The sequence below is a fragment of the Hyla sarda genome, chromosome 2 (assembly GCF_029499605.1).
Source record: "Hyla sarda isolate aHylSar1 chromosome 2, aHylSar1.hap1, whole genome shotgun sequence".
In the NCBI taxonomy this organism is placed as follows: Eukaryota; Metazoa; Chordata; class Amphibia; order Anura; family Hylidae; genus Hyla; species Hyla sarda.
The window spans coordinates 482017500-482045134 of record NC_079190.1 but is presented as its reverse complement, the minus strand read 5'-3'; the positions used below and the strand labels follow the sequence as shown (position 1 = coordinate 482045134).

General features: G+C 45.7%; 2 protein-coding genes and 1 pseudogene across 3 annotated transcripts in view; 1 reads left to right on the top strand and 2 right to left on the bottom strand.

The window, feature by feature from the left end:
- The window catches only part of MRAP (melanocortin 2 receptor accessory protein), a 19211-nt gene extending 17529 nt beyond the window's left edge, over positions 1-1682 (top strand). The window contains exon 3 of the transcript XR_008889107.1: positions 1543-1682. The gene's annotated coding sequence lies outside the window, so the exon portion shown is untranslated. The remainder of the gene's footprint in view (positions 1-1542) is intronic.
- URB1 (URB1 ribosome biogenesis homolog) overlaps positions 1-27635 on the bottom strand; it is a 112027-nt gene that overhangs the window by 3084 nt on the left and 81308 nt on the right. For both annotated transcript variants that reach the window (XM_056559494.1, XM_056559495.1), the window contains 9 exons: positions 22671-22773; positions 20721-20881; positions 19766-19877; positions 18322-18428; positions 12899-13042; positions 8397-8506; positions 6924-7097; positions 5736-5977; positions 1096-1716 (listed from right to left, as the gene is read on the bottom strand). In XM_056559494.1, the coding sequence (XP_056415469.1) occupies positions 1096-1716; positions 5736-5977; positions 6924-7097; positions 8397-8506; positions 12899-13042; positions 18322-18428; positions 19766-19877; positions 20721-20881; positions 22671-22773 (1774 nt within the window). The remainder of the gene's footprint in view (positions 1-1095; positions 1717-5735; positions 5978-6923; positions 7098-8396; positions 8507-12898; positions 13043-18321; positions 18429-19765; positions 19878-20720; positions 20882-22670; positions 22774-27635) is intronic.
- On the bottom strand, positions 11705-11864 carry LOC130359849 (U2 spliceosomal RNA; annotated as a pseudogene).

The following is a 27635-nucleotide window of genomic DNA, read 5'->3' as shown; positions in this document are numbered from 1 at the left end:
AAAAACCGTACTAAACCGTACATGCCGGATTCCGGTTAAAAACCGCATTGTAGTAAAAAACGTATATACGGTTGCATACGGTTTTACACTAAAAACACTCCCAGATAGAAGATTCTAGAAGCTGGTGGAACTTTCGGAACCAACTGCGCATGTGCAGATTTGTAAACCGTATTGTGAAAACCGGATGTAACCGTAAGTGTATCCGGTTGAATACGGTTCTCATAGACCACCATTATATAAAAAACGGATACGGTTTAAATACGGTTTTTCAAACGGACTTCAAACTGTAGTAGACTACGGTTTGAAGTACGGGAAATTAAACGCTTTTAACAGTAACGGATACAAAACATATGCAACCGCATGATACGGTTAGTACGGTTTGCAATACAGTTCCATACGGTTTTGAGGTTTCTGACCGGTGTTCTTTCTGGGGTTCTGACCGGTGTTCTTTCAGGGGTTCTTACTGGTGCTCTTTCAGGGGTTCTTACTGGTGCTCTTTCAGGGGTTCTTACTGGTGCTCTTTCAGGGGTTCTTACTGGTGCTCTCTCAGGGGATCTGACTGGTGCTCTTTCAGGGGTTCTTACTGGTGCTCTTTCAGGGGTTCTGACTGGTGCTCTTTCAGGGGTTCTGACTGGTGCTCTTTCAGGGGTTCTGACTGGTGCTCTTTCAGGGGTTCTTACTGGTGCTCTTTCAGGGGTTCTTACTGGTGCTCTTTCAGGGGTTCTTACTGGTGCTCTTTCAGGGGGTTCTTACTGGTGCTATCTCAGGGGTTCTTACTGGTGCTATTTCAGGGGTTCTTACTGGTGCTATTTCAGGGGTTCTTAGCGTTATTTATGGTGTATTATTCTCTGGAGCTCAGTGCTAAATTCAATGCCGAATACTTTTCAAGTGCCAGGGTATAAGGCATTGTTCCCCAACCAGGGTGCCTCCAGCTGTTGCAAAACTACAACTCCCAGCATGCCTTCGGCTGTCCGGGCATGCTGGGAGTTGTAGTTTTGCAACAGCTGGAGGCACCCTGGTTGGGGAACACTGGTATAAGGTGTAAAATGCCCCCCCATTGATATAACATACCAGCTGACCACATGAAGCACCCACCTTTCTGCATCTCGTCTGCATTGTCACCAGGCTGGAGGCAGAGTTCCTTCACAGCATTAAGGGAAATGTCCTCACTGATATTCCGACTCTCCATTAGGTTCATCATAACTTGATTAGACAAATCCCAAAATTCTTGTGTGGACTCACAACTATCCCAGACCCTGTAGAAGAGTTTATATAGCATGCTCCTCAGCACACGGTCCTTCAGCAGTTCTTCTACTATTTGGTTATGTGGTAAGATAAATGTCATTAACCAGTTTAGAGAAGCACATAGATCCTGAACGCTTCCTGCACGCTCACCCTCCACCGCCATTATCCACCTGGTCACCAGGCAGGCGGTGGCACATACTAGGTCATTATTGGTGGTGTCCTCATCGTTGGCCGCACTATCCTCTGTGGTCGTTCCCTCTTCCTTCTCATCTGTACTTTCTTCCTTTTCTTTTGCAGCGGCCGAAGATGAGGAGTTCAAAAAAGTAGGACTCCAATGCCTCAATATGGATTTCATGTGGTTTTTGGATTCTTCAAGATTTGGGACCTCTTGCACATCTGTCTTCAGTTCAGCTCCAAGTTTCTTCTTTAAATGCCGAGGGCCCGGCTGTCTGAACTTCTCTTTAATAGAACCTGCAAAATAGGAGCAAAATGCAATCGCTAGAAGAATACTAGATGCCTGAGGGGGTACTGGAGCATTTTAAAACGTATCCCCTATCCACATGTCTGATCATAGAGGGTCCAACCACTCACAATCTCCAAAACAGGGCATGACCGCTGGGACCTCCTCACAATCTTCAGAATGGGGAAAGACACGTCCCCTCCACGGGAGCACCAAAGATACATGTGTGCTGTACTCGTGTATCTCTGGTGCTCTCATAAAGAGTCCATGGAGGTGGCAAGTTGACCACACGTTCCGTGCACAGGGAAAATCAGGTAGGTGGTCCCCTAAGTCAGACCCCGTTCTTGAGTTCAGACATTATTCCCAATATCAGTGCAACAACATGAATATTTAAAGGGGACCTCCGGTGGAAAACAATTTTTTTTTTTATCAACTGGTGCCAGAAAGTGAAACAGATTTATAAATTACTTCTATTAAAAAAAGCTTTATTCTTCCAGTAATTATTAGCGGCTGTATATTACAGAGAAAGAGCTTTTGTTTTTGGATTTCTTTTTTTTTCTGTTCACAGTGCTCTCTGCTGACACCTCTGTCTGTATCAGGAACTGTCCAGTGCAGTATATGTTTGCTATGGGAAATTGCTCCTGTTCTCTCCGTATCAAGAACTGTCCAGAGGTGTCAGCAGAGAGCACCGTGGACAGAAAAATAAAGAAATCCAGAAAGAAAAGAACTTTCTCTGTGGTATATAGCAGCAAATAAGTAGTGGAAGGATAACTTTTTAATAGAAGCAATTTACAAATCTGTTTACCTTTCTGGCACCAGTTGATAAAAATTTTAAAATCAATGTTTTCCACCCCTTTAATATGTATGGTGCCCTTACTCCCCACTGATCAGAGATGTCAGGGTAGAGAACAGGTAGAGAATTAGCATGTAGAGTGAAATGTCAGTGAGCTGCAGCTTCAGCCAATAGCTCAAGAGCAGGAAGTGATGTCAGAAACTTAGCAGGTAGAACGGTAAGTCTATTAAGTGCAGCATTAGCCAATAGCTAGAGAGCAGGAAGTGATGTCAGAGAATTGGTAGGTAGAGTGAAAGGTCAGTAAGGTGCAGCTCCAGCCAATAGCTCAAGAGCAGGAAGTGATGTCAGAGAATTGGTGGGTAGAGTGAAAGGTCAGTGAGCTGCAGCTCCAGCCAATAGCTCAAGAGCAAGAAGTGATGTCAGAAACTTAGCAGATAGAACGGAAAGTCTATTAAGTGCAGCATTAGCCAATAGCTAGAGAGCAGGAAGTGATGTCAGAGAATGGGCAGGTAGAGTGGCAAGTCTATGAGATGCAGCTTTAGCCAGCAGCTGCAAAGCAGGAAGTGATGTCAGAGAATTGGCGGGTTGAGGGGAAAGTCTATGCGGTACAGCTTTAGCCCTTAGTTACAGAGCAGGAAGTGATGTCAGATGTAGGCAGGCATAAAAGGTCAGAGAGGTACGACTTCAGCCAATAGCTGCAGACCACTGAGTAATGTTGCAGAAGTGAACAACAATATAATATTTTAAATGATCACTTTACTACACGGAATACTAATCCTGGAAAAATTGCTTGACTGCTTTATTCAACCAAAACAGAACCACACCTGTCCATAGGTTGTATGTGTATGTGCAGTTCAAACCTATACACCAATGTTTTAAAACCAGTGTGCCTTTAGCTGTTGCAAAACTACAACTCCCAGCATGCTGGAAGTTGTAGTTTTGAAACAGCTGGAGGCACACTAGTTGGTAAGCACTGGTGTACACTTGAAGGGGAACTCCGGTGGGAAAAAAATGTTTTCAAATCAACTGGTGCAAGAAAGTTAAACAGATTTGTAAATCACTTCTATTTAAAAATCTTAACCCTTCCAGTACTTACCAGCTGCTGTATACTACAGATATACTACAGAGACATTTGTGACGTTCTTTGCAGCCTGACAACAGTGCTCTCTACTGACACCTCTGTCCATGTCAGGAACTGTCCAGAGCAGGAGAGGTTTTCTATGGGGATATTATTCTACTCTGGACAGTTCCTGACAGGGACAGAGGTGGCAGCAGAGAGCACTGTGGTCAGACAGAAAAGAAATTCACAAATTTCTCTGTTTTATAAAGCAGCTAATAAGTATTGAAAGGATTAAGATTTTTTAATAGAACTAATTTACAAATCTGTTTAACTTTCAGGCACCAGTTGATTTGAAAACATTTGTTTTCCACTTGTTTCCACCAGAGTTCCCCTTTAAGCTGCAATGCCACACACAACCTATGGATACGAGTGGCGCTGTTCTGTAAAAAAAAAAATTTAAGCCAGTGTAACTTACAATAAATGTAAAATTCAATGTAGTGTATAAACTCACAAGACGACAAACCTCTGATCTGCCGCAAATAGAAGCGGCCTATATTTAGCTGTCCACCCACGTCCTGTACAATACATTAAGTTTCTTGTACTCAGTCAGATATTTTTCTTTCTTAATTTTTTTGTGCTTCTCAATCACTTCTCATCCCACATAACACTTTGTAAGTGTTAAACGCTGCAGTCTCAGGTCATAGAGCCCTCCGGTGTGGAGACCATTGTACTCCCGTCTAATTACATCTCAATGGTGTGAATGGAGTCCTGGATCCACTACACTCCTATCTATGAATTACACACAAAGGAGGCGTCCTCCGTATTCACAGAACAGTCAGAGGCTAATGGTACAATATGAGCCAGTGATATAGAAGGGAAGATACATAATGGAGGGGAAGGTCATTCAAGAGCATTGCAGATGTGACAGTCCTTGACTTGCCCTCTTTTGCGAAATCGTAAAAAAAAGTCCATCCACCTGTTTCTTAGCAAGCTGGGTGATGCCGAGGCTGCCATTACAGCTCCCAGAGAAGATAAAGGCCTATTATTGTTCATTCTCTGTCTAATGAAAAGTTTTATCATATTATTTGGGGGAATTAGTTGTACAAAACTCACCCATTTGCACAAAGAATTGCAACTTTTAGGCGCTTTTCTGTCTGGATGGGCGGGGCTTAACGGAAGGGGTTGTGGCCACTCGTCCCCAACACATCTACATATATAAAACTCAGTGTGTAGATGTGTATATATAAGTATATATGTGTAGATGTGTATATATATATATATATATATATATATTTATTTGTGTGTGTATATATAGATAGTTATCTGTGTGTGTGTGTATTATACATATATATATATACACACACACACACACACACACACATATATGCATACACATCTACTCACACATATTGATTTTTATATATGTAGATGTCTTGGGGGAGGAGTAGCCACAACCCCTCCCATTAAGCCCCGCCCATCCAGACAGCAAAGCGCCTAAAAGTTGCAATTGTGTGTATATCTATATTAATATATGTGTGTGTATGTATATATGTATGTACATGTATGTGTGTGTATTTATAAAGGTGTTTATGTATATATGTATGCATGTTCTAGCACAACTTCCAAATGTCTGGAGATATTTCGATGAAACTTAGTACATGTTAAATGAACCCTAACCCATCCTCATTTGAGAAGGTGTGTTTTTTTTTTTTTTTTCCTAAAGTCCCAGACAAGTCTATGGGACTTCCGGAACATCTCCTGATTGCATTACTCTAGGGCTGCGGAGATTGTCTGGGACAGGTGCAGAGAATAGTTAGATGGGTGATGGGTTATGAGGACGGGACATGAGAACGGGATAGGAGGTTGGGATAGGACGGGATAGAAGAACGGCATATGAGGACGGTATAGGAGGAAAGGATATGAAGACGTGATATGAGGTTGGGATAGAAGCACGGGATAGAAGCCAGGGATTTAGGTTAAATATTGGTAGAGTTAACGGGCCCTTGCAATCTTTGTCATGCTCCGCCTGCTCCAGCTCTGCACTATGCATAACACAGTGAATAGGTTTGGTACAGAATATTCCTATAAACACAACATAAGTCTCCTCCTCCTGTGTATAGTAGTTCTGCTCTCTCCCCCAAAACCATAAATATGAAGAAATATGATTTCCCCCTTACTTTTAAGTTCCTTGATTCGGTATTCCTTGGCCAGACCGTTCAGTCTCTCCTGTAGCTCAAGGTCCTTCTCAATAACGCTCCACTTTTGCAGCAGTAGCAGCGCTTTACTGCAGGAGAAGATTTGGCGGTTTATGACAAAGCGCCCCATTTCTTCAAAGGCATCCAGGAGTCTTCTGCGGTAACTCAGAACGGAGCTCAACGTGCCGAAGTACTGATTAATGTGGACGCCATCTAAGTTTGTCCTGCAGTAAGGAAAACAGAACAAAATGGAAGCGTTTTTTAGGCTCTATTCACATTGCATTTCAGTCAACTACGAGAAGCAGAACATTTTCCCAAGCAACCTTCCAAAGGAAAGCCCTGATATTTACTGCTAAAAAGGTCATACTGTGACTGTCGCTCATAGGGTCCCACTGTAAAAGATGCAACTGTAAGTCTCTACATGGACTAACATGGTCTTCGGGTACACGTTCAGATGAGCGGATCCACGGCGTATTTTACGCTGTGGATCCGCCGCCGAGGGACCGCTACAGGGTGTCTTTAGATGTGCCTACTCATAGCGGCAATACACTGCTACGAGCCGACACACTGCAATGTGAGAGTCGCCACGCGCATGTGCAGTATTCTCGCACATCGCGGCTGCTCTCGGCCTAGCTCAGGGAGCAGGGGGAGTGGCCACGATGTGTGTGAGTACACTGCGCATGCGCGGCGACTCTGAGGCACCCTGTAGGGGTCCTTTGGCGGCGGATCCGCAGCGTAAAATACGCTGTGGATCCACTCGTCTGAACGTACCCGTATACATGATTCCAATGTTTTCCAACCAGCTTGCCTCCGACTGTTGCCTGACTACAGCTCCCAGCATTCCCAAATAGCCATAGGCTGCCCGGAAATGCTGGGAGTTGTAGTTAGGCATTTCTGAGTGGATTCTGCAGAAGGAATTGGCATGCCAATACTTTCTGCGGAGGCCCGTATCAGGATTTCCCGATTCCGCCATGTGCACAATGCAGTAGAATCCCATTGAAAACAATGGGACTCTGCTGCAACGGAAAACAATGGGACTCTGCTGCAACGGAATTTCCGTCCCGATGCCACTGGTATATTCCGTCTGGGAAGAAGGCCTAACAATCCTAAACATAAATTTTTGATTTTACAAAAAAAAATAAAAAAAAATAAAAAAAAACAGCGACTTACCGAATGTGTCTGAGAAGGATCATTAACACAGAAAGACACTCGTTCACCAAGTGGAGAGGAAGAAACTTTTCTTGCGCTTCTTTAGACTTGGCCTTCCCTTTCACTCCGAGATTCGTAAACCACAAATTGTGAAGTAAGGTTATCACGGCGCCCAGGGTTTTATTTTCCACATACCTGCAAAACGGAATATAGAGGCGTGAGGGAAAAAAAAGTGTCATTCCTATAGGCCAGTGCTTCCTAACCAGGGTGCCTCCAGCTGTTGCAAAACTACAACTGGCATAAAAATAAATAAATAAAACTGCGCCACTCCTATCCATAGGGTGTGTGTGGCATCGCAGCTTAAGTGTACAGCAGTGCTTACCAACCAGGGTGCCCCCAGCTGTTGCAAAACTACAACTGGCATAAAAATAAAACAGCGCCACTCTTATCCATAGCTTGTGTGTGGCATTGCAGCTTAAGTGTACAGCAGTGCTTACCAACCAGGGTGCCCCCAGCTGTTGCAAAACTACAACTGGCATAAAAATAAAACAGCGCCACTCTTATCCATAGGTTGTGTGTGGCATTGCAGCTTAAGTGTACAGCAGTGCTTACCAACCAGGGTGCCCCCAGCTGTTGCAAAACTACAACTGGTATAAAAATAAAACAGCGCCACTCTTATCCATAGCTTGTGTGTGGCATTGCAGCTTAAGTGTACAGCAGTGCTTACCAACCAGGGTGCCTCCAGCTGTTGCAAAACTACAACTGGTATAAAAATAAAACAGCGCCACTCTTATCCATAGCTTGTGTGTGGCATTGCAGCTTAAGTGTACAGCAGTGCTTACCAACCAGGGTGCCCCCAGCTGTTGCAAAACTACAACTGGCATAAAAATAAAACAGCGCCACTCTTATCCATAGCTTGTGTGTGGCATTGCAGCTTAAGTGTACAGCAGTGCTTACCAACCAGGGTGCCCCCAGCTGTTGCAAAACTACAACTGGCATAAGGCATAAAAATTAAAAATAAAACAGTGCCACTCTTATCCATAGGTTGTGTGTGGCATTGCAGCTTAAGTGTACAGCAGTGTTTCCCAACCAGGGTGCCTCCAGCTGTTTCAAAACTACAACTTCCAGCATGCCCGGACAGCCGTTGGCTGTCCGGGCATGCTGGGAGTTGTAGTTCTACAACAGCTCAAGGTACTACTTTTAGAGAGAGGAGGAGGAAAAATATGGTTATAGTACTGTCCTGGCAGGAGAAAATCTTATCATAGAAAGGACAAACCTCACACCAGAGAAAGCCTGTCTACTCAAAGAATAGAGGAAAAGGTAAAACATTACATAAGCAATAGAAAAAAAAACAAAAAAAAATATCTAAAACTCATTACGGTAGCTCAGTGTTTGCAGGAGAGGAGCCAGTTTTGGCTTAGTGTCGCCTCCTAGTGGCAGCAGTCTACATTTTTCAGAACATTTTTGTAGCGCAATAGCGTCCATTTTACATACCACTTTCCCAGTATATTCTGTATCCAGGTTAGAAGGCTGTGATCTCTAATCACCTCGTAAGCCGCTTTGGGGATTTTAGAAGCTTTTAGAAACACATCCATGACAAGAGTCTATAGAGAAAACAGGACAGAAATCAGATCTAAAAAGTCAATGCAAGCTAGTCATTACACAGTGCAGACTTAAAGGGGTACTCCGGTGGAAAACTTCTTTTTTTTAAATCAACTGGTGCCAGAAAGTTAAACAGATTTGTAAATTACTTCTATTAAAAAATCCTAATCCTTCCAGTACTTATTAGCTGCTTAATACTGCAGAGGAAATTATTTTCTTTTTGAAACACAGAGCTCTCTGCTGACATCACGAGCACAGTGCTCTCTGCTGACATCTCTGTCCATTTTAGGAACTGTCCAGAGCAGTATATGTTTCCTATGGGGATTTTCTCCTACTCTGGAAAGTTCTTAAAATGGACAGAGATGTCAGCAGAGAGCACTGTGCCCGTGATGTCAGCAGAGAGCATTGTGTTCCAAAAAGAAAATAATTTCCTCTGTAGTATTCAGCAGCTAATAAGTACTGGAAGGATTAAGATTTTTTATTAGAAGTAATTTACAAATCTAGAAAGAACTCCGTCCGGCACCAAGGTATGGGGTAAAAAAGGCTTGTCTTTATTTATTCCACTGCAGGATACATACAGATCAAGATGTCTGACGCGTTTCGCCCTTTACAGGGCTTAATTGTAGACTGAGTCTACGATTAAGCCCTGTAAAGGGCGAAACGCGTCAGACATCTTGATCTGTATGTATCCTGCAGTGGAATAAATAAAGACAAGCCTTTTTTACCCCATACCTTGGTGCCGGACGGAGTTCTTTCTAGCATAAGGAGTTGCCGGAGGCGGTGCCGGCAGTACGCAGCACAGGTGTGAGGGGGGTCCAGCGCTGGTGAGAGCGGTATCCATATTCCTTTTAATTTACAAATCTGTTTAACTTTCTGGCACCAGTTGATTTTTAAAAATAAAAAAGTTTACCATCAAAAGACACTTTATAAGAAACCATGCAACTGAGCTTTACCCTCCCAAGTGTGAATTTATACTAATAACCTATCATCAGACCAATACAAATAAACACCCAAAAAACATAAGGTCCTGTTCACACGTTCAGAACGCTGCTCCTAAATCCTGAGTGGATCCACTGAGGATATAATGCAAGTATATGGAGTATTCTATATATCCCTTTTATGTGCAGGACAAAGCTGCATTCTCACCTGTTGTACCCGTGTTTTTTATGCCATGAGCTGGGGATTACTATAATTTACTGCTCTCATATATAATCTGTTTTTATGGGTTGTGGCATGCAAAGAAAGTTTAGATTCTTTTTTTTTGGGCCCGGCCACAGATCAAGAGACTGAAAACATTGAAGATCAATATTGCACTTTTAATTGTGTTTCTCTACAGCAGTGTCTCTCAACCAATGTGCCTCCAGTTGTTGCAAAACTACAATTCCCAGCATGCCCGGACTGCCATATACTGGGAGTTGTAGGTTTTCAACAGCTGGAGGCACACTGGTTTGGAAACACTGCTGTACAGGGCTGAGCTGTAATACCACACGCAACCAGTGGACATGTGTGGCGCTGTTTTGGGAGGAAAAAAAGCAACCTTATCTTCTAATAATGAACAGTCTTAGGCTGGGAATTGTACTTCTGCAACAGCTGGAGGCACAACGGTTGGGAAACACTGCTCTAGACCTAACCTGTTTGGCTGGAGCTTGCATCTGTAATATTGTTCAATAGATGCATATGTAGAATAGTTGTACAAACAAGACCTACAAGGGGTCCAATAGCTCCCAGTATCAAAAAATTCCAAATAATAAACCTGATAAACAAATCTACGGTTTAAGGGGAAGTGCTATATAAAACATAACTTTTAATGTTTCTAATAAAAAACACCCAAGAATGTGATTCCATCACCATTACTAAAAAATGCGACACAGGATCCGTATGGATCACCACCCATCCGATGGATTTATCAAATGTCTCATAAATATCATATAGATGTCAGATATTCTCATCAAGTATCACAAAAATATCTCAGAACTGTATCAATTGTTCTTTATATCATTAGTTCTCAACGCGTTTCTACTCCCATTCGGAGCGTCCTCAGGAGAAACTTTAAATATACAGATACCACATAAATGAAGCTGAGTATCATATAAAACAAGAGATGTCATATGCTCATAGAGATAGCATTGTTTAAATGATGGATGAATGGCATAATAGTTCTACATGCCATCCCTCGGGTGTGATCATAGCCAGCAGTCCAGTGGAGATATGCAGGTATTGCCTAGGAGAAAAAGCGACAATGGGGTAAGCCCCAGCTCACAATACAGTGCTGTAAATTCTTTTAAACAAAAAGATTTTTGCTGGGAGTTTCACACTCACAATACTCTCCGTTGTTTGCAGACACCTGTGAATTAAACACAATGCAATCCTGTAAATAGAAAAGCTCCGTTGTACCTGCAAAAAAAGAGGTACCGCATTGTCGCATGTTCACCACTACGTTTGCCACCACTTAAATGAGCGCACAGAAGCCGGTTAGACTTTTTTTTTTTTTTTTTTTAAAGCCGAGGAACGTGCTTTCGATTCACCCAAAGTGCAAGAAAAAGTGCAAACGTGTTACACTAAAAAAACGTGCACAAAGGATGCGGTCTATCGCAAGCCCTTCTCCGATAGGAGAGAGGCCCCCCAACAAACCTTACCCTTCGCCTCCGGACCAAAAGGTACCTGCGAGGTTCCAGGTTCGATGTCCCTTTTCGCCGAAGCTACTAGGGGACCACAAATGCTCCCGGCATCCCCCTTGGCGTTAGCCAAGGTATCTGCCCGCAGAGCCGATTACGGTAGGTACCCTGCCAAAGCAGGAGTACCCGGGGTGTTTGCAGGGAGGTGCGGAACCTAATGGCCACACACACCTCCCCTAGACCGCCAGGAGGGACACCCAGAAGGGCTACCGCATCCTGACAAATCCTGTGAACACACAACACGCAAAAAGTGACACAGTGAGACAAAAAAAGAAATAAATAAGTGAATGTGTGCAGATATACTGCCCGGACATCCGGCCGGATCTATAAAAATTTCTCTGATCCTAGCCAGAAGGCCGGGAATCAAGAGGTGAGTGCCACAAGGTGAAGAGATTATGGTGCCCGTGCTTCAACTCAGTGAGCCTATTCTCCCAGTGAGTTTCGGCACCTCGGGGTCACCACTCCCCGAGGCACAAAAGTACCTCTGCTCTAGACCCTCTCAGCCTCATGGCGAGACCCGGAGGGAACAGGTCACATCGGGGCAGCCGTCGAGCTGATTCCTCAGAACCAGCCCCGGAAAGCCCTGGTACACCTGCATCCTCCATGCAGCACCCATCCCCACCAGCATGAAAACTGATAAGAACAGATACTACACTTGATCTTAGCCAAAAGGCCGAGAAGCGCACAGAAGCCGGTTAGACTTAGTCCGGCTCCCCGCCACTGCGGGTTGCGCACGCCCCGGGATCCTGTGATCGGCAGTACGTTCAGCAAACCGTGAGTAGCTGACTAGTGGCCTTATAGCTAGCCTCCTCTTTTTTTGCAGGTACAACGGAGCTTTTCTATTTACAGGATTGCATTGTGTTTAATTCACAGGTGTCTGCAAACAACGGAGAGTATTGTGAGTGTGAAACTCCCAGCAAAAATCTTTTTGTTTAAAAGAATTTACAGCACTGTATTGTGAGCTGGGGCTTACCCCATTGTCGCTTTTTCTCCTAGGCAATACCTGCATATCTCCACTGGACTGCTGGCTATGATCACACCCGAGGGATGGCATGTAGAACTATTATGCCATTCATCCATCATTTAAACAATGCTATCTCTATGAGCATATGACATCTCTTGTTTTATATGATACTCAGCTTCATTTATGTGGTATCTGTATATTTAAAGTTTCTCCTGAGGACGCTCCGAATGGGAGTAGAAACGCGTTGAGAACTAATGATATAAAGAACAATTGATACAGTTCTGAGATATTTTTGTGATACTTGATGAGAATATCTGACATCTATATGATATTTATGAGACATTTGATAAATCCATCGGATGGGTGGTGATCCATACGGATCCTGTGTCGCATTTTTTAGTAATGGTGATGGAATCACATTTTTGGGTGTTTTTTTATTAGAAACATTAAAAGTTATGTTTTATATAGCACTTCCCCTTAAACCGTAGATTTGTTTATCAGGTTTATGATTTGGAATCTGTAATATTGTTGCAATCTCATGTGTGTATTACATGTGTGAATGTGGCCTAATAAATGTGCCTATGATTTTAAAATTCAAAGCAGATGCATTCTGTAAAAACTGCACACAGAGAAGCTATAGACTAGCCTAGTTGAATGCATATGGAGGGGGGGCTGGGGTTGGGGGGGCTATTTCACCATAAGCATGTGAACATGGCCTAAGGAAGTATCCCTAAATATAATAAGGATGACCGTACCTGAGAGGTCTCATCACACAGGGGACTGTTGTAGTAACACATGATGACCATAAAAAGCCTCTGGTAATCGTACAGCTCGTAGCAATACTTGTCCCTCATTCCGTCGCTTAATAGTGACAAAATCCATTCACGCTCCACCTTATGCTGGAAGAACAGAAAACGTGAGAAAAAGAAAATCCAGAGACCCAAACATCACAACATAAGGTTAATGTCCAATATAAAGCATTTTTTATGTATATTAATAGTGGTAAAGCCTTTATTTTACTAATACAAAGCTCCAAATTCCTGCTGGCTGCCTGTAGCCCCCACTAGAGGATTCTTAGGAGATGCCTGTATACACTCAATAACACAGTATATAGTCATATCCCAACCCCCGCATGGTAGCTGCAGATAGATGGTAATAAGCAGGGGATTTGGAGCTCTGCTGGAGAGAAACAAAGCTCCAGATACTACAAAGATAGATAGATATGAGATAGATGGATATGAGATAGATGGATATGAGATAGACAGAAAGATAGATATGAGATAGATAGAAAGAAAGATAGAAATGAGATAAATAAGATAGATATGTGATCGATAGATAGAAAGATAGAGAGATATGAGATAGATATGAGAATCTCTTTCTCGGAGCTTCTATTGGGGGACACAGGACCATGGGGTAAATGCTGCTTGCCACTAGGAGGCTGACACTAGGCAAAAAACAAAAGGATGTTGGCTCCTGCCGGCAGGATATACCCAGCCCCCTGACTCTGAGCTAATCATTTTAGTCCCAAAGCAGAAGGAGAACCGACAGTAAGAGAAAACAGTCCGAACAAAACCCATGTGTCCCTCAATAGAAGCTCAGAGAAAGAGATTTCACATAAGTATAAAAAATCTACTTTTCTCGATCACTTCAATTGGGGGACACAGGAACCATGGGATGTCCTAAAGCAGTCCCTGGGAAGGGAACACAGAGATCCCAGCCAGAACAAACTCAGGTTGACGAATGAACCGCTGCCTGTAAAACCTTGCAGCCAAGACCCGCGTCAGCAGACGCAAAAGTATGAACACGATAGAACTTAGAGAAGGTGTTCACGGACGACCAAGTAGACGCCTTGCAAACTTTCACAGCTGAATACCTGAGGCTGACTGCCCAAGAGGCCCCCTCCGCGCGAGCGGAGTGAGCAGTCACCCGAAAAGGGGGAACTTCTCCCTTACAACGATAGGCCTCCGAGATGGCGGACCAAATCCACTGGGAGATAGTCGCCTTAGAGGCCTGGAGCCCCTTGCGCCGCCCTTCAGAGAGGACAAACAGTGAGTCACAATGCCATAAGGAAGACATGAAAGACAGGCAAGTCCGAACGGCCTGAACCATTTCCATCTGCAGCTCCCGGGGATGAGAAGGGGCTGAGCAGAAGGAAGGCAACACAATGTCTTCTTTCAGGTGGACAGAGGAGACGAACCTTAGGTTGGAAAGAAGGCACCGGCTGAAGAACCACCTCCTTCTGATTAAGAAGCAGGAAGGGGGGACAGCAAGAGAGGGATGCCAATTCCCAGACATGGCGAATGGACGTAACCGCAACTAGGAAGGCAACCTTCCAAGAGAGAAACCGAAGAGACCCTTGCCTAAGCGGCTCAAACGGAGCAACCTGCAAAGCATCGGGCCTCACACCAACGGAAATAGGCCCTCCAGGTGCAGTGGTAGATCCTAGAGGACGAGGGCTCCCGGGCACGAAGCATTGTCCGGATGACCCGAGTAGTGGAACCCTGAGACCTCAAAACGACGCTGTCAAACGCAGCAGTAGTGAATTGGGGTGGCAGAAGGGTCCTTGCGTGAGCATGTCAGGGCGGTCTGGAAGATGGGAATGTCTACGACGAGACTAACCACTTCTGCATACCACCCGCGACGAGGCCAATCCGGCACCACTAGAATGGCAGAGACTCCCTCCGCCTTAAGTTTCCGGACTACCCTGGGAAGTAGCAGAAGCTAAGGGAAGAGGTAGGGGGGAAGAGAGAGAATGAGGACCAAGGGTCCACCAGAGCATCCACTGCTAATGCCAGAGGATCCCGGGACCAGGCAACGAAGCGTGGGACCTTCCTATTCCAGCGATCCACGTCTGGCGTCCCCCAACGACGGCATATTTGAGCAAAGACCTCCGGGTGGAGAGACCACTTCCCGGATCGGACGTGGAGCAGCTGAGAAAGTATGCCTCCCAATTGTCCACCCTGGGGATATGGATCGCCGAGATGGTGGGAACGTGTCTTTCTGCCCAGGAGAGAATCCTTGCTGCCTCTTGCATTGCCAACACGCTGTGGGTGCCGCCCACCCGAAAACGTTCCCGAGGAGGAACCGGTACAATCACTCTCTCGGACAGAAGGGTGCGAAGGGCAACCTAAAAGGCCGCAGCGAGGGTGGGAGACCGAGGAGGGCGGGACCGAGAAAAACGATGCCGGGGAATAGAACCAAATTCTATCCGATAGCCCTGGGAAACAGCCTCCTGAACCCAAGCGTCCTGCACCTGCGCAAGCCAAGAGTCCCGTAAGAGGGACAGGTGACCGCCCACTCGAGAGGGAGCCCCATCAGGCAGTGGGAGGTGAGCCTTGAAGGAAGGGGGACTTGGCAGGAGGGCGGTTTGAATGGGTCCCCCCTTTCCAGGAGGTGAGCCTTGAAGGAAGGGGCTCTCCTAACCTGGAAGCCGTCGGCTTGTCTAAGCGGCCCAAAGAAAACAAAGGGCCGAAAGGAAGATTTCCTTTGCGCTTCCATGCGGCGCGAACCATTTTAGGGCAAAAGAGAACTTTTGCCTCCGGTAGCCTCAGATATAATCTCGTCCAGCTTCTTGCCAAAGAGATGAGACGCTAAAAATGGAAGGTCCGTAAGAGAACGCTTAGAGACCGCGTCGGCATTCCACGCCTTGAGCCACATAGAGCGCCGGAGAGCAACAATGTTGCCTGAGACAAAAGCTGCACAGTGGGCTTACTCCAGGGAAGCAGAGCAGATGTATTCACCGGCATTCGAGAGTTGCTGTGCCAAATCTGCCTGGTTGCCGGGGGAGGAGCCAGCAAGAATATCTAGGCGGAGTTGAGAAACCCAAACAGACAGCGATTTGGACACCCAGGTAGAGGCGAAAGCCGGCAACAAAGCCGTACCGGCCACTTCATATGCACACTTGGCCAAACTTTCAATGCGCTTGTCAGAGGGATCCTTGAAAGAGGCCGCATCCGCCAGCGTAGTAGACTTGGACAATCGCGACACAGGGGGATCCACCGTAGGTGGAGAGGTCCATTTGGGGACCAGGTCCTGTGGAAAGGGAAAGAAAACCCAAACCTTTTTGGCCCCTTGGAAGCATTTTTCCGGGTGCTTCCACGCCGCTTCCAACAGCTCGTCAAATTCCGCATGGGAACTGATGATCTTGGGAGAACGACAAGCGCGGTGGAAGGACACTTCAGGTGCAACGTCCGAAGTTTCTGAGTCCTGTAGGTGGAAGGTGTCCTTGACAGCCGACACCAGACTATCCACCATGTCCAACATACAGGACACCTCCTATGAGTCAGAGGGTGGCTCCGCATCAGAGTTCATCAGCTCCCCAGGGGACCGGGAGCACACCATGGGGTGCAGGGAGAGGGGTGAGGTAGAGCGAGAGCTGGGGTGCGGGGACCAGGAACGGACACTGAAAGACCGGTCGCATCGGCCGCGCCAGGAGGAGGAGGAGAGGGAGCATGCCAACCGAGCCGAGGCCTCTGGAGAAGAATCCAAAGATAGTTGACCTGGGCGGCCACGGGAAGGCCGCAGAGAGGGGGGGTCAGGCAAAACCACAGTAGGCTCCCTAGAAGACGGGCGCAGTGAGGACCGCTCCAAAGCGGAACACACCTCCCGAGAGACCCTGGCCAAGTCGCATATCGACTGGGAGAGAGGGGAAAACCCATAGCGGAGCGGGGTCAGACCCCACACGCTCCGGTGGACCATCTTGAGCGGTAGCCAGGCCGCAAGACCATACAGGCAGGACAGTCGGGTCTAGGATCGGACATGAGAGGCACACTTAAGTCAGACAGCCCAGACAGACAAGGAGTGAGCTCACCCAGATTCCTTTGTCCCATGAGAAGCAGTCTGAGGGAAGGTAGCCGGAGCAAACAGCACCGTGTCCTGAGTCCAGAGAGGAACAGATGTCTGAGGGAGGCAGCTGGTACAAATGGCAGAGTAGAGGCAGCAGGAGCAACCCATGTAAGGAGCCGGCAACAGAGTGAGAAAGAGGGGGAAAGCCCTAGGGAGGTCACTGCCCAGAGTACAGCCGAGGACCATTATGAGTGGTTAAGGCAGAAAAAGGGGGGAGGGGGGGGGGAAGCTAAATGACCCTTAGCCCTGACCCCTGGAGCGCGAGCGAGCTGACCGGCCATAAGAGGGAGACCGGAAAGGGGGAGGGAAACATAATCCCTGCAGCTGAAGTGCCGGCCCCGGGCAATGTAAGGAGATGAGCGGAGCATAGTGGAGGAGAAGGCCCAAGCCGCGGGCTAAATTCCGGCTGCCTGTGGGCCGAGGCCCCCTCTGGTGCACTGAAGAGCCTGATATGACGGCAGCGAGCGCAGAGAAAGGAGGAGACCACCGGTGCCGGAACAGTAGCCGGTCGTGGTCCCCTGGGCAGCGGGTTTACTGCCATGTGACAGTGCAGGGACTGTTGCAGGGGAACTTGTGCCAGAGCCGTGACAGCCGCAAGGGCTGCTTAGGAAAAGGAAGAAGGAGAGAAGGCCCCCTCTACAAGTAAGTTCCGCTACAGGGACAGAGCCAAGAGATCACCAGCGCCGCCATTAGCCCCAGCAGAGCCATAGGAGGAAGCGCCAGATAACATGTGCAGGGGGAGCCTGAACCCAGAAGATCCCCCCTAACCCCGGAGAATAAAGTATCCTAAAAACACCCCACAGAAAAGAGGGAGAGGGGCGATGGGGGGGGGGGGGGGGCAGGGAGACATACTCACCCATGTGGCACATACTCACATGAGGAGTCTTCAACCAGCTAAACGCCACATGAATCATGCAAGCGGGGGACCCGGAAACAGGGTACACTGCCAGGCGCTGGTTGTTGGTGAGGAGGGGTTAACGGCCCATACTTTATGCAGCATGCCCCTAGCTCGCGGACGGAAATGAGACCGATAGGAATGAGACCGATAGGAATGAGACCGATAGGAATGAGACCGATAGGAATGAGACCGATAGGAATGAGACCGATAGGAATGAGACCGATAGGAATGAGACCGATAGATAAATAAATAGATACAAGATAGATAGATCGATGGATAGATCACGTATTAAGATGAAAAAACTTAGATGTTTATTCTATAAAAAAAAAAAGTGTCTTACAGCAAGCAATGTAGATAACGGGGAACAACAGATTACATTCAACCTTGCATAAAAATATATATCAGATATCATCCCATTACCAGCAACCAACCTACCTCTACGTCAGAACTGAAGAACAGTCTGTAGAAATCTGGAACTTTCTTCAGGTCCAAATATTCATGAGATAACAGGAACCTGGTGGTCCGGATGTACATATGTTCCTCTGTAACGGAGAAGGAGGACTGTTTTATCAGGGAACTGTATAAGCCGCCCAATTACCAGACTTTATTCACAAGTTGCAGGTGTGGCACGGTAATATGGCAGTTCTTGCTGTGGTTTCCCAAATTGTGGCAAAAACTTAACTTTTACGATGATTTTGGACAATTGCAACAAAACGGCGTAACACATAATCTGTCCCTCTATTACATTGATCCCAACATTTCTCGGTACGCTTGGTGGCAAATATTATGATCACAATGAGAGTTGTGAGTTAATGCAGAATCCTTATAACAATAGGTTAGACTTGATTAAGACGATTGATTGTCGATTGGATGTCGACAAACTGTGGCGAAGAGCAGTGGGTGCCATTCATTTCAATATCCCGAATGGAGAGTAGTGACTCTGGGCTGTATACACTATTTCTCGGATGCTGCATTGGGGACCACAGGAACCATGGGTATCTGCTGCTTGTCAATAGGAGGATAACACTAGGCAAAGAAAAAGAAGTTGGCTCCTCCCGGCAGGATATACCCGCCCCCGACTCTGAGCTCATCAGTTTTAGCTTAGTGTCAGTAGGAGGCAGACACAGGTCTGGAGCTCTAGTTCTCTTAAGAATGTGGTTCGGTTTTCTCTCTCCTTTATTATTTTGATTTAGGTTGGGTGACAGGAGCATGGCGCTGCCTGATCCCCATCTGTGATGCAGGGTCACGGGGCATAAGGTATGCACTGTTAACCCCTTCTGGCTAACAGCCAGCACCAGGTGGCTGTACCCTGGGTCTGCGTTACTCTTTCGCCTCTGCTCCTCCTGCTATAGCAGCCTGGGGGGAGGAGAGTCTCTCTGAACTCTTCTCTTAGAGCAGGTAGGCTCTCCCTTTCTTCACAATCTGCAACAGTCCCTGCAACTGCTGCACAGCATCCCTGTGGCAGCCCGTCTCTCCTGCTCTTTGCGGGGAGGCTGCGGCCAGTGCGCAGTGTCTGCTCCGTGCTGGTGGCCTCCCATCTTTCTTCTCTCTGCCGGCACCATTTGGGCCTTTCAAATGAATGACATTAACTGCTCTTCACCACAGTATATGTTGGAATCCCATCCTCGGTGTTCCAACCTTCTCTATGTAACAATGAATGCTAGAAGCAACAACTGTGCAATTCTTATATGTTTCGCATGCTTGCTATATTATGGTTTTTCCCTGCAGTAAGTCATGCAGTTACCTGTGGGAACGGAGTTCCTGCACTTTTTGCACAGCAAGAACACAGAAGGACTAAGCCTTAAGTGGAAGAGTTCCCACACTTTTCCCCCCAGGATTTGACCCCTGGTTGTTCCCATATATAATATGATGAATATACCTGGTTTGAGAAGAACCTGGGCAGCTCTGGCACCATACAGACTCAATGCAAACGGCAGCCGGACATTCTCCTGGCGGATTCCATTCTTGATCACATCTAGTAGGCACTGCAGCTGGAACGGAACAGAAGCATTGTACGTCTATCAGTAACCGTATGACCGGAAAAAAAATGGACATAAAACCATATGTTATTGTATGTATAACAGCATGTGAACATGCTCCTAGACTTCTGGTAGTCGTGGCTGCAGGCAGCCATTATGATGTTTTGGATCTAAGTGTATGTAGGGGATTTGGAGCTGTGTATCATAAAAAGGAGCTTAAAGCACTATAAAAGTTACATTGAATAGGCACTGTCATTTGAGCAAACTTTTGCACAGATCAATAGTACAAGTGAATATAAGAATCTCTGTAAAATATCTTATTAGACAAAAAAAATGCTTCTTTCTCCTGTTATCAAGCTTCTTCCCTCTCCTGGGAGACTGTATTTCACTCTTAAAATCATCTCCACTTTGTCCTGTGTCGGCAAGACATGCCAATACATGTCTATGGAGGGAGGAGGAGGGAGCTCTGCCCACCAGCTCTAAGAGAACTGAAAATTAGAGATGAAAACTGCAGAGCAGAAATATGCTGAAACATGTCATATACAAGTTATATAATGGCCAGAATAGTGCTGCTCCTCATGAATACACATAGGTCAGCTTATTCTGAAAAGTCACGCTCTACACTGAGGCCCTCCAGCTGTTATGAGGGCTGTATTTTGAAAACGACTCTATTAAGAAATGAATCAGCACAGAATGGCTCTTGATGATAATAGGTGAAAATTAAGAATGATAAACATTATTGGGAAAAAAAATATTAAAAAACAATAATAAAATATAATACATTTTAATAATAAATGATTTAAATAAATAAAATAAATTAGATTAAGGAGAATGCCCTGCAGATGACATCCTTACCTGCTTCTTATCTCTGAATCGGGCCCCTTCCAAGTGAGACACAAAGGAGCCCAGGTTGTGATAAGCGGCAGCTCTCATGCTGTAATCGTAACTACTGAGTGCAGCCAACGTCAGCCCCAGGGCATTCATCTCTGCAAACTTCACACAGTCCACCACCAGCTCTGCAGAGGACAAACAGGAATGGTCACTATCAGACAAGGCACTAGTAGTGTCAACCATGCGGTTATTCATGAATTATATGAAAATGTTCCACTGGAAGTATCCATAAGTGTTCTGTAAGTTTTTAGGGTCTTTGTGGGTGTCCAGTAACAGAGACGCCAACATGGAACACAGTGGGGTATAGCTAGTGCAATGTGCATCAAAGAGAGAGAGCCTAGGCTGGTATATGTAATCTGTGAGCCTGTCTGCATTCTCCAGAGTATCCACACTGTGAAATAAATCAAGGCTTCCCTCTCATGATAGACCACCTAATAAAGTCCTGGGCACCTGTCCCATGTGTTCTTCTGCAGTACATACACAGTGCGGCCTCCTGAAATCCCTACTATCCCCATTCCCTTTAGTTTGTAGTCATCATTAGCAGCAGTTCAGTGCTTAGTGTAACCCCTGACTTGCTGTGCTGCTGCTGTTCCTTTCATTTCTGCTCATAGAGCACCTTCTCTCTCCAACATGCTATTCATAGTACTGTAACACAGTGTCAGCCTGTTCAGTTCAATGCACTTTCACCAGCAATATATCATAGTATAGCAGTGAGAAGCAAGTGCTGTGATTGAAGTAAGGGAAAGGAAGTGCCAGGGAGAAGATCAGAGATGGGCTGTTTGCCATTTCTGTCAAACAGTCTAGCTCTGATCTGCACCCTGAAACTGAAAGAATGAGAAATCTTTGTTTACCCATAGAAGGGTCTCTCCCAGCAGTCGGACCCCTAGCTGTCAAGCACTTATCCCCTATCCTGTGGATAAGAGATATGTTTTAGCCACCCGGAGTAACCCTTCAAGGTAATAAAACCATGCAGGATTTTACAAGTCTTTTGGATATACTTCAACACCTGAGCTGCAATATCAGACACAACCCTACTTAGTGTAGTTTCATTAGATTGAATGGCATTTGCAGAATACGCTACTCCAGTGGTTTAAGGGGCCACAGTGTGGGGGTGCAGATGTTGCCAGATGTTTCTTCCCTGCACAGTACCATTCCTGATCCAGCACTGCACAGGAACACCCCCCCCCCCCAGCAAGATGAAGTAGTGTTTTCACCCCCGCCCCATTCAAAGAAATGCACTCCGACCCCTGTTTCCTCTTGGCCAGCCAAGGACCCATGTATAGCAGCTATTCTGAAGTGGCATAAGAATAACGGAATCTCCGATTAAGGGTTCATTAAAGGGGTACTCCAGTGGAAACATTTTAATCAACTGGTGCCAAAAAGTTATACAGGTTTGTAAATGACTTCCGTTTAAAAATCTTAATCCTTCCAGTACTTATCAGCTGCTGTATACTACACAGGAAGTTCTTTTTTTATTTGAATTTATTATCTGTCTTACCACAGTGCTCTCTGCTGACCCCTTTGTCCATGTCAGGAACTGTCCAGAGCAGGAGAGGTTTGCTATGGGGATTTGCTCCTCTGCTCTGGACAGTTCCTGACATGGACAGAGGTGTCAGCAGAGAGCACTGTGGTCAGACAGAAAAGAAATTCTAAAAGAAAAGAACTTCCTCTGGAGCATAAAGCAGCTGATAAGTACTGGAAGGATTAAGATTTTTAATAAGAAGTAATTTACAAATCTGTATAACTTTCTGGCACCAGTTTATTAAAAAAGTAAAAAATAAAATTTTTCGCCAGAGTACCCTTTTAATGGTCACCATAGAGACCTATAATTAGTTATATAGGACTGATAATACTGCAATGAGTTATCTTACTGTAGGCTAATGAGTATGATGACTATAAGCCATGGCAGGTTACCTGGTCTGAGCAGTTCACAAAAAAGTGGCATTAAGAAGCAAGGATCATAGATACTGTGTAGGTCTTCTATGGCCCGATCTCCATACAAGATGAACATTCCAGGCTAGAATCAAACAAAAGACAAAATATAAATAAAAAAAAAACAACAAAAAAAAAAGTGTTTTAATTATGAAGAAATACAAAAACAGAAGCAATAACTAACGCAGTGGTCTCCAAACTGTGGACCTCCAGCTGTTGCAAAACTACAACTCCCAACATGCCCGGACAGCCAACGGCTGTCCGGGCATGCTGGGAGTTGTCGTTTTGCAACAGCTGGAGGTCCACAGTTTGGAGACCTAGGGTCTATAGGATATTCTTATAATGCTTAAAAGGCGCCTGTCATATTAATATAATCATTTTATGTATATTGGTGCATGCATGGTTTGATTCCCTCCAAAAAGTTTTTTTTTCCGCAAGTTTACCGCCTGACAACTATCTAGGTCCAAATGTTCCAACCTTTACTGCCATCACCAATCTAAGAATAAAGGGTCTGCAGAGCTGGTGTGGTCCTGTGTCCCCTTATTTTTTTTGTGCAGGCAAAAAAAACAAACTCAGTGCCTGCAAACCCTTTTATTCCCAATATCAGAAGGGATCCCTAAAAAGGTCAGCATCAGGGGTCCCAAGTCATGACATATCCTAGTGATGAAATAGACATGCCCCTTTAACGGGAATGTATTACCTTTTTTTTTTCCGGATTAGAGAAAGATACTGAAACATGTAATTTTTTTTCCGATTTTAATTGTTTTTTGCACATTATTAAGGGGGCGGCTATCTTGCATGGGTTGTTTTTAACAGTATTTAGTGATAAAATATACAGCAAGCCGCATGGACATAGACAGTAATAGAATGGCCCTGTCCTATTCAGAAGAATTGGAGACGCTACTTAGCATTCTCTGTGACCTTTTAAGAGTCCATTCTATAAGGAGGGGGAAGCTGATGCGGTGAATGGTGGTGAATTCAGTGTTATCAATATACAGGGAGGGGGAGGCTGATCTCTGCTGTAAATGGTGGTGGATCCAGTGTTATCTGTATACAAGGAGGGGGAGGCTGATCACTGCCATTCACAGCAGAGAATACATTGTTATCTACATACAGGGAGGGGAGGCAGAGCTCTGCTGTAAATGGTGTAGGATCCAGTGTTATCTATATACAAGGAGGGCGAGGCTGATCTCTGCTGTGAATGGCGGTAAATACATGGTTATCTACATACAGGGAGGAGGAGGCAGAGTTCTGCTGCAAATGGTGGTGGATCCAGTGTTATCTATATACAAGAAGGGGGTGCTGATCTTTGCTGTGAATGGTGGTGGATCCATTGTTATCTATAAACTGGCATAACCTTTCACTGTACTGTCTGCTCTGAGAAGATGAGAAGAAACTCAATACTGGGAAATGATCTGTACAGAAGAGGAAATCTCCGCGTAGTTTTATCCCTAGTGGTCAGAATGGAAAGTGCAAGATTTCATGATTATTTTAAAACACAAAATAAAAAAATAAAAAAACACCAAAAATTCTTTAAAAATATGGTTAAAACATAAGACAGAAAAACTTGATTTAAACAATGGGTCATTTTTTGATGACACACATTCCCTTTAAAGGGGTACTCGCCCCTAGACATCTTATCCCCTATAAAACGATAGGGGATAAGATGGGCCGTCAAGACCCCTCCCATACACATGAATGAAGGGGGCGTGGTATCACAACCCCCGCATTCTAAACATACAGCTAAGAACGCCAGGCGCTGCACGGAGATTGCGGAGGTCCCAATGGCCGGACCCCACGTTCTGACATCTTATCCCCTATCATTTGGATAGGGGTTAAGGTGTCTAGTGGCGGAGTACCCATTTAAACAGTCAACTGAACAAACCATGCCCCAAATTAGAAAATGCTGTCCCTGTTACAAGTCCCCTTTAATAGCACTTTACATTTTTAGCAATAACCATAACCCAAGGCAGTGCTGCGTGCGTCACGAGCTCTGCTTCCCAATCTTCACGTCACATCAGTAAAGGTCAGTGACGATGGAGGCGCCCGGGCGAGGCGCTTCTACGCATCCCAGCTGTAAGGTTACGACCAAGTGACGTCTCAGCGCGTATCTCAATAAAACGTCCTTCACTGAAATCCATGTGCAGCAGAAGGACTGCTATAAATATATCATTAATCCTCATTCTGCATACAGACAGCGGCATCCATCACCCCTGAACTCTCAGTAATATGCACATTCATACAGCACAGTAGAAATACGAAGTGGCACTGCTACCTTCAACCAATGAACCACAGCTGGGGAGACACGGGCTAATATAGCAGAAGGCTCTCAGGATAGCGAGAGTCTCAGAGGAGCTAGGATGAATATCAGAAATACAACTTAAGACAATAAACGCTGTAGAATACAGAAAGACTCCTGCACTCACCGCAACCAAAAGATGTCTCACGGCACCAGCTTGGAACAATCCATGGACGGGACGACAGGACCGGAGTGGGGCGCTCAGAGATGACTGCCAACGGTTTCGTGCAGTGTGATGCGCTTCTTCCGGCCTTGAGGCCGGAAGAAGCACATCACACTGCACGAAACCGCCAGCAGTGGGGAGCTCTGAGGCGACTGCCGTTGGTTTCGCGTAGTGTGATGCGCTTCTTCCGGCCTCAAGGCCGGCATCCAGTCAATGGATTGTTCCGAGCTGAAGCCGCGAGACATGTTTGGTTGCGGTGAGTGCGGGAGTCTTTCTGTATTCTACATCGTTTAATATGCACATTCAGCCAAGGATGCACACCTATGTTACTGGGACAAGCACCTAGGAATAGCCTCTATTGTTCCCTGGTATCAGCCACCAGTTCCTTATAGAAACCAACTACTTTGTTTTCTGACGGGGGTGACAGGGTTTAGGTTTAGCAGCCCTTTCACAGTAAATACATTATTACCAATAATGAGACAGATTATGGGATTGAAGAAGCTATTATCCAATATTGTGAGTCACCAAGAACGGCTAAGCAGTCACAAAAGCAAAAAATAATATATATATAGTCAATATTCTGAATGAACTATTCTGCTCTTGGCTTGGGCCAATAAACTATGTTTGCACCCATTCACACCTATACTCTGCACGCACTTCACATCCCTGTGCCCACACAGTTCAGCTGTGATCTTTGTGCCATGTTCCCAGATGAATTGGTATTTGCCTATTAATAGGTCAGTAATTGGTGAATCACTACAAATGAATCAGCAACTTCTCTACGCTTGACCATGACATGGGTGCCGGCTAAACGAAGAGAGCCTGATTATTTTAGAACATTTTATTTTAAATGGGCACTGCCAGATTTAAAAACTTTTTATATGCTGTACTTCTTGGCAAAACATTAACCGTTCTAATATACCTAATATACTCCATACATTTTTTTTATCTTCTTTTTTAAGAAATCATGGCTTATACAAAAAAAATAAAAAATAAAATAATAATAATAAAATAGAAAAAAAAAGACCACTAGGGGTCCCCATGTCATCCAGAACATAGAGTAGAGAAGAACAGAGCCTTCACAGCCAGAAGGAAGCACAAGGACCACCAGGATGGCTTTCAAGCAAGACATACCCCGACAGGGAGAGAGAGGGTGCAGCACGAGGGGCTGGAGAAGCCAGGTTATGGACCTGGCAAGAACCGACAGAAACCCACCCAAAGGAAGAGGGGAGAAAACCGAAACTGCCCCGGCAGGACCAGCAAGTGCCCCAAAGAGGGTCAATGCAAAAGCTAGGATGGCAACAGCCAGACGGTAACAGTTGCACCAAACCCAGCAGAACTCCGCCAAAAAAGGGAGCAGGAGCAAAATAAAGAAATCCTCCGATACTGGGAGATCGGGGGACAATGGCTGCAAAAGCAAAAACAGGAACCGAACAAGGGCCACACAACCACTTAGAAGAGGAGGAAGCGCGATGGCTGAACCCCAATAGGAGACCCCCACTAAGCTGGTAGCGGAAGGGTTCAACGAGATGGCTGAACCAGCCACAGGAGGACGTATAGAAGACTGACAGCATTCCAACTGGAAGAGAAATGCAAAGACTGACCATGAAAAAGCAGAAACCCAATAAACTCCACTGCAACTCCAGAGGGGCAAGCCAAGACTGTATGAGCAAAGATAGGCATCCCATAATAGGCAATAGTAGTGTGTAGACGGACCACTAAGAAACCCTTTCCGTAGTAGAAATACGAAGTGGCACTGCTACCTTCAACCAATGAACCACAGCTGGGGAGACACGGGCTAATATAGCAGCAGGCTCTCAGGATAGCGAGAGTCTCAGAGGTGCTAGGATGAATATCAGAAATACAACTTAAGACAATAAACGATGTAGAATACAGAAAGGCTCCTGCACTCACCGCAACCAAAAGATGTCTCACGGCACCAGCTTGGAACAATCCATGGACGGGACAACAAGACTGGAGTGGGGCGCTCAGAGACCACCGACGGCTGTTTTGCGCAGTCTGATGCGCTTCTTCCGGCCTTGAGGCCGGAAGAAGGACATCACACTGCACGAAACCGCCGGCAGTGGGACGCTCTGAGGCGACTGCCATTGGTTTCGCACAGTGTGATGCGCATCACACTGAGCGAAACCGCCGACAGTCGTCTCTGAGCGCCCCACTCCGGTCCTGTCGTCCCGTCCATGGATTGTTCCGAGCTGAAGCCGCGAGACATCTTTGGTTGCGGTGAGAGCGGGAGTCTTTCTGTATTCTACATCGTTTAATATGCACATTCAGCCAAGGATGCACACCTATGTTACTGGGACAAGCACCTAGGAATAGCCTCTATTGTTCTCTGGTATCAGGCACCAGTTCCTTATAGAAACCAACTACTTTGTTTTCTGATGGGGGTGACAGGGTTTAGGTTTAGCAGCCCTTTCAAAGTAAACACATTATTCCCAATAAAGAGACAGATTATGGGATTGAAGAA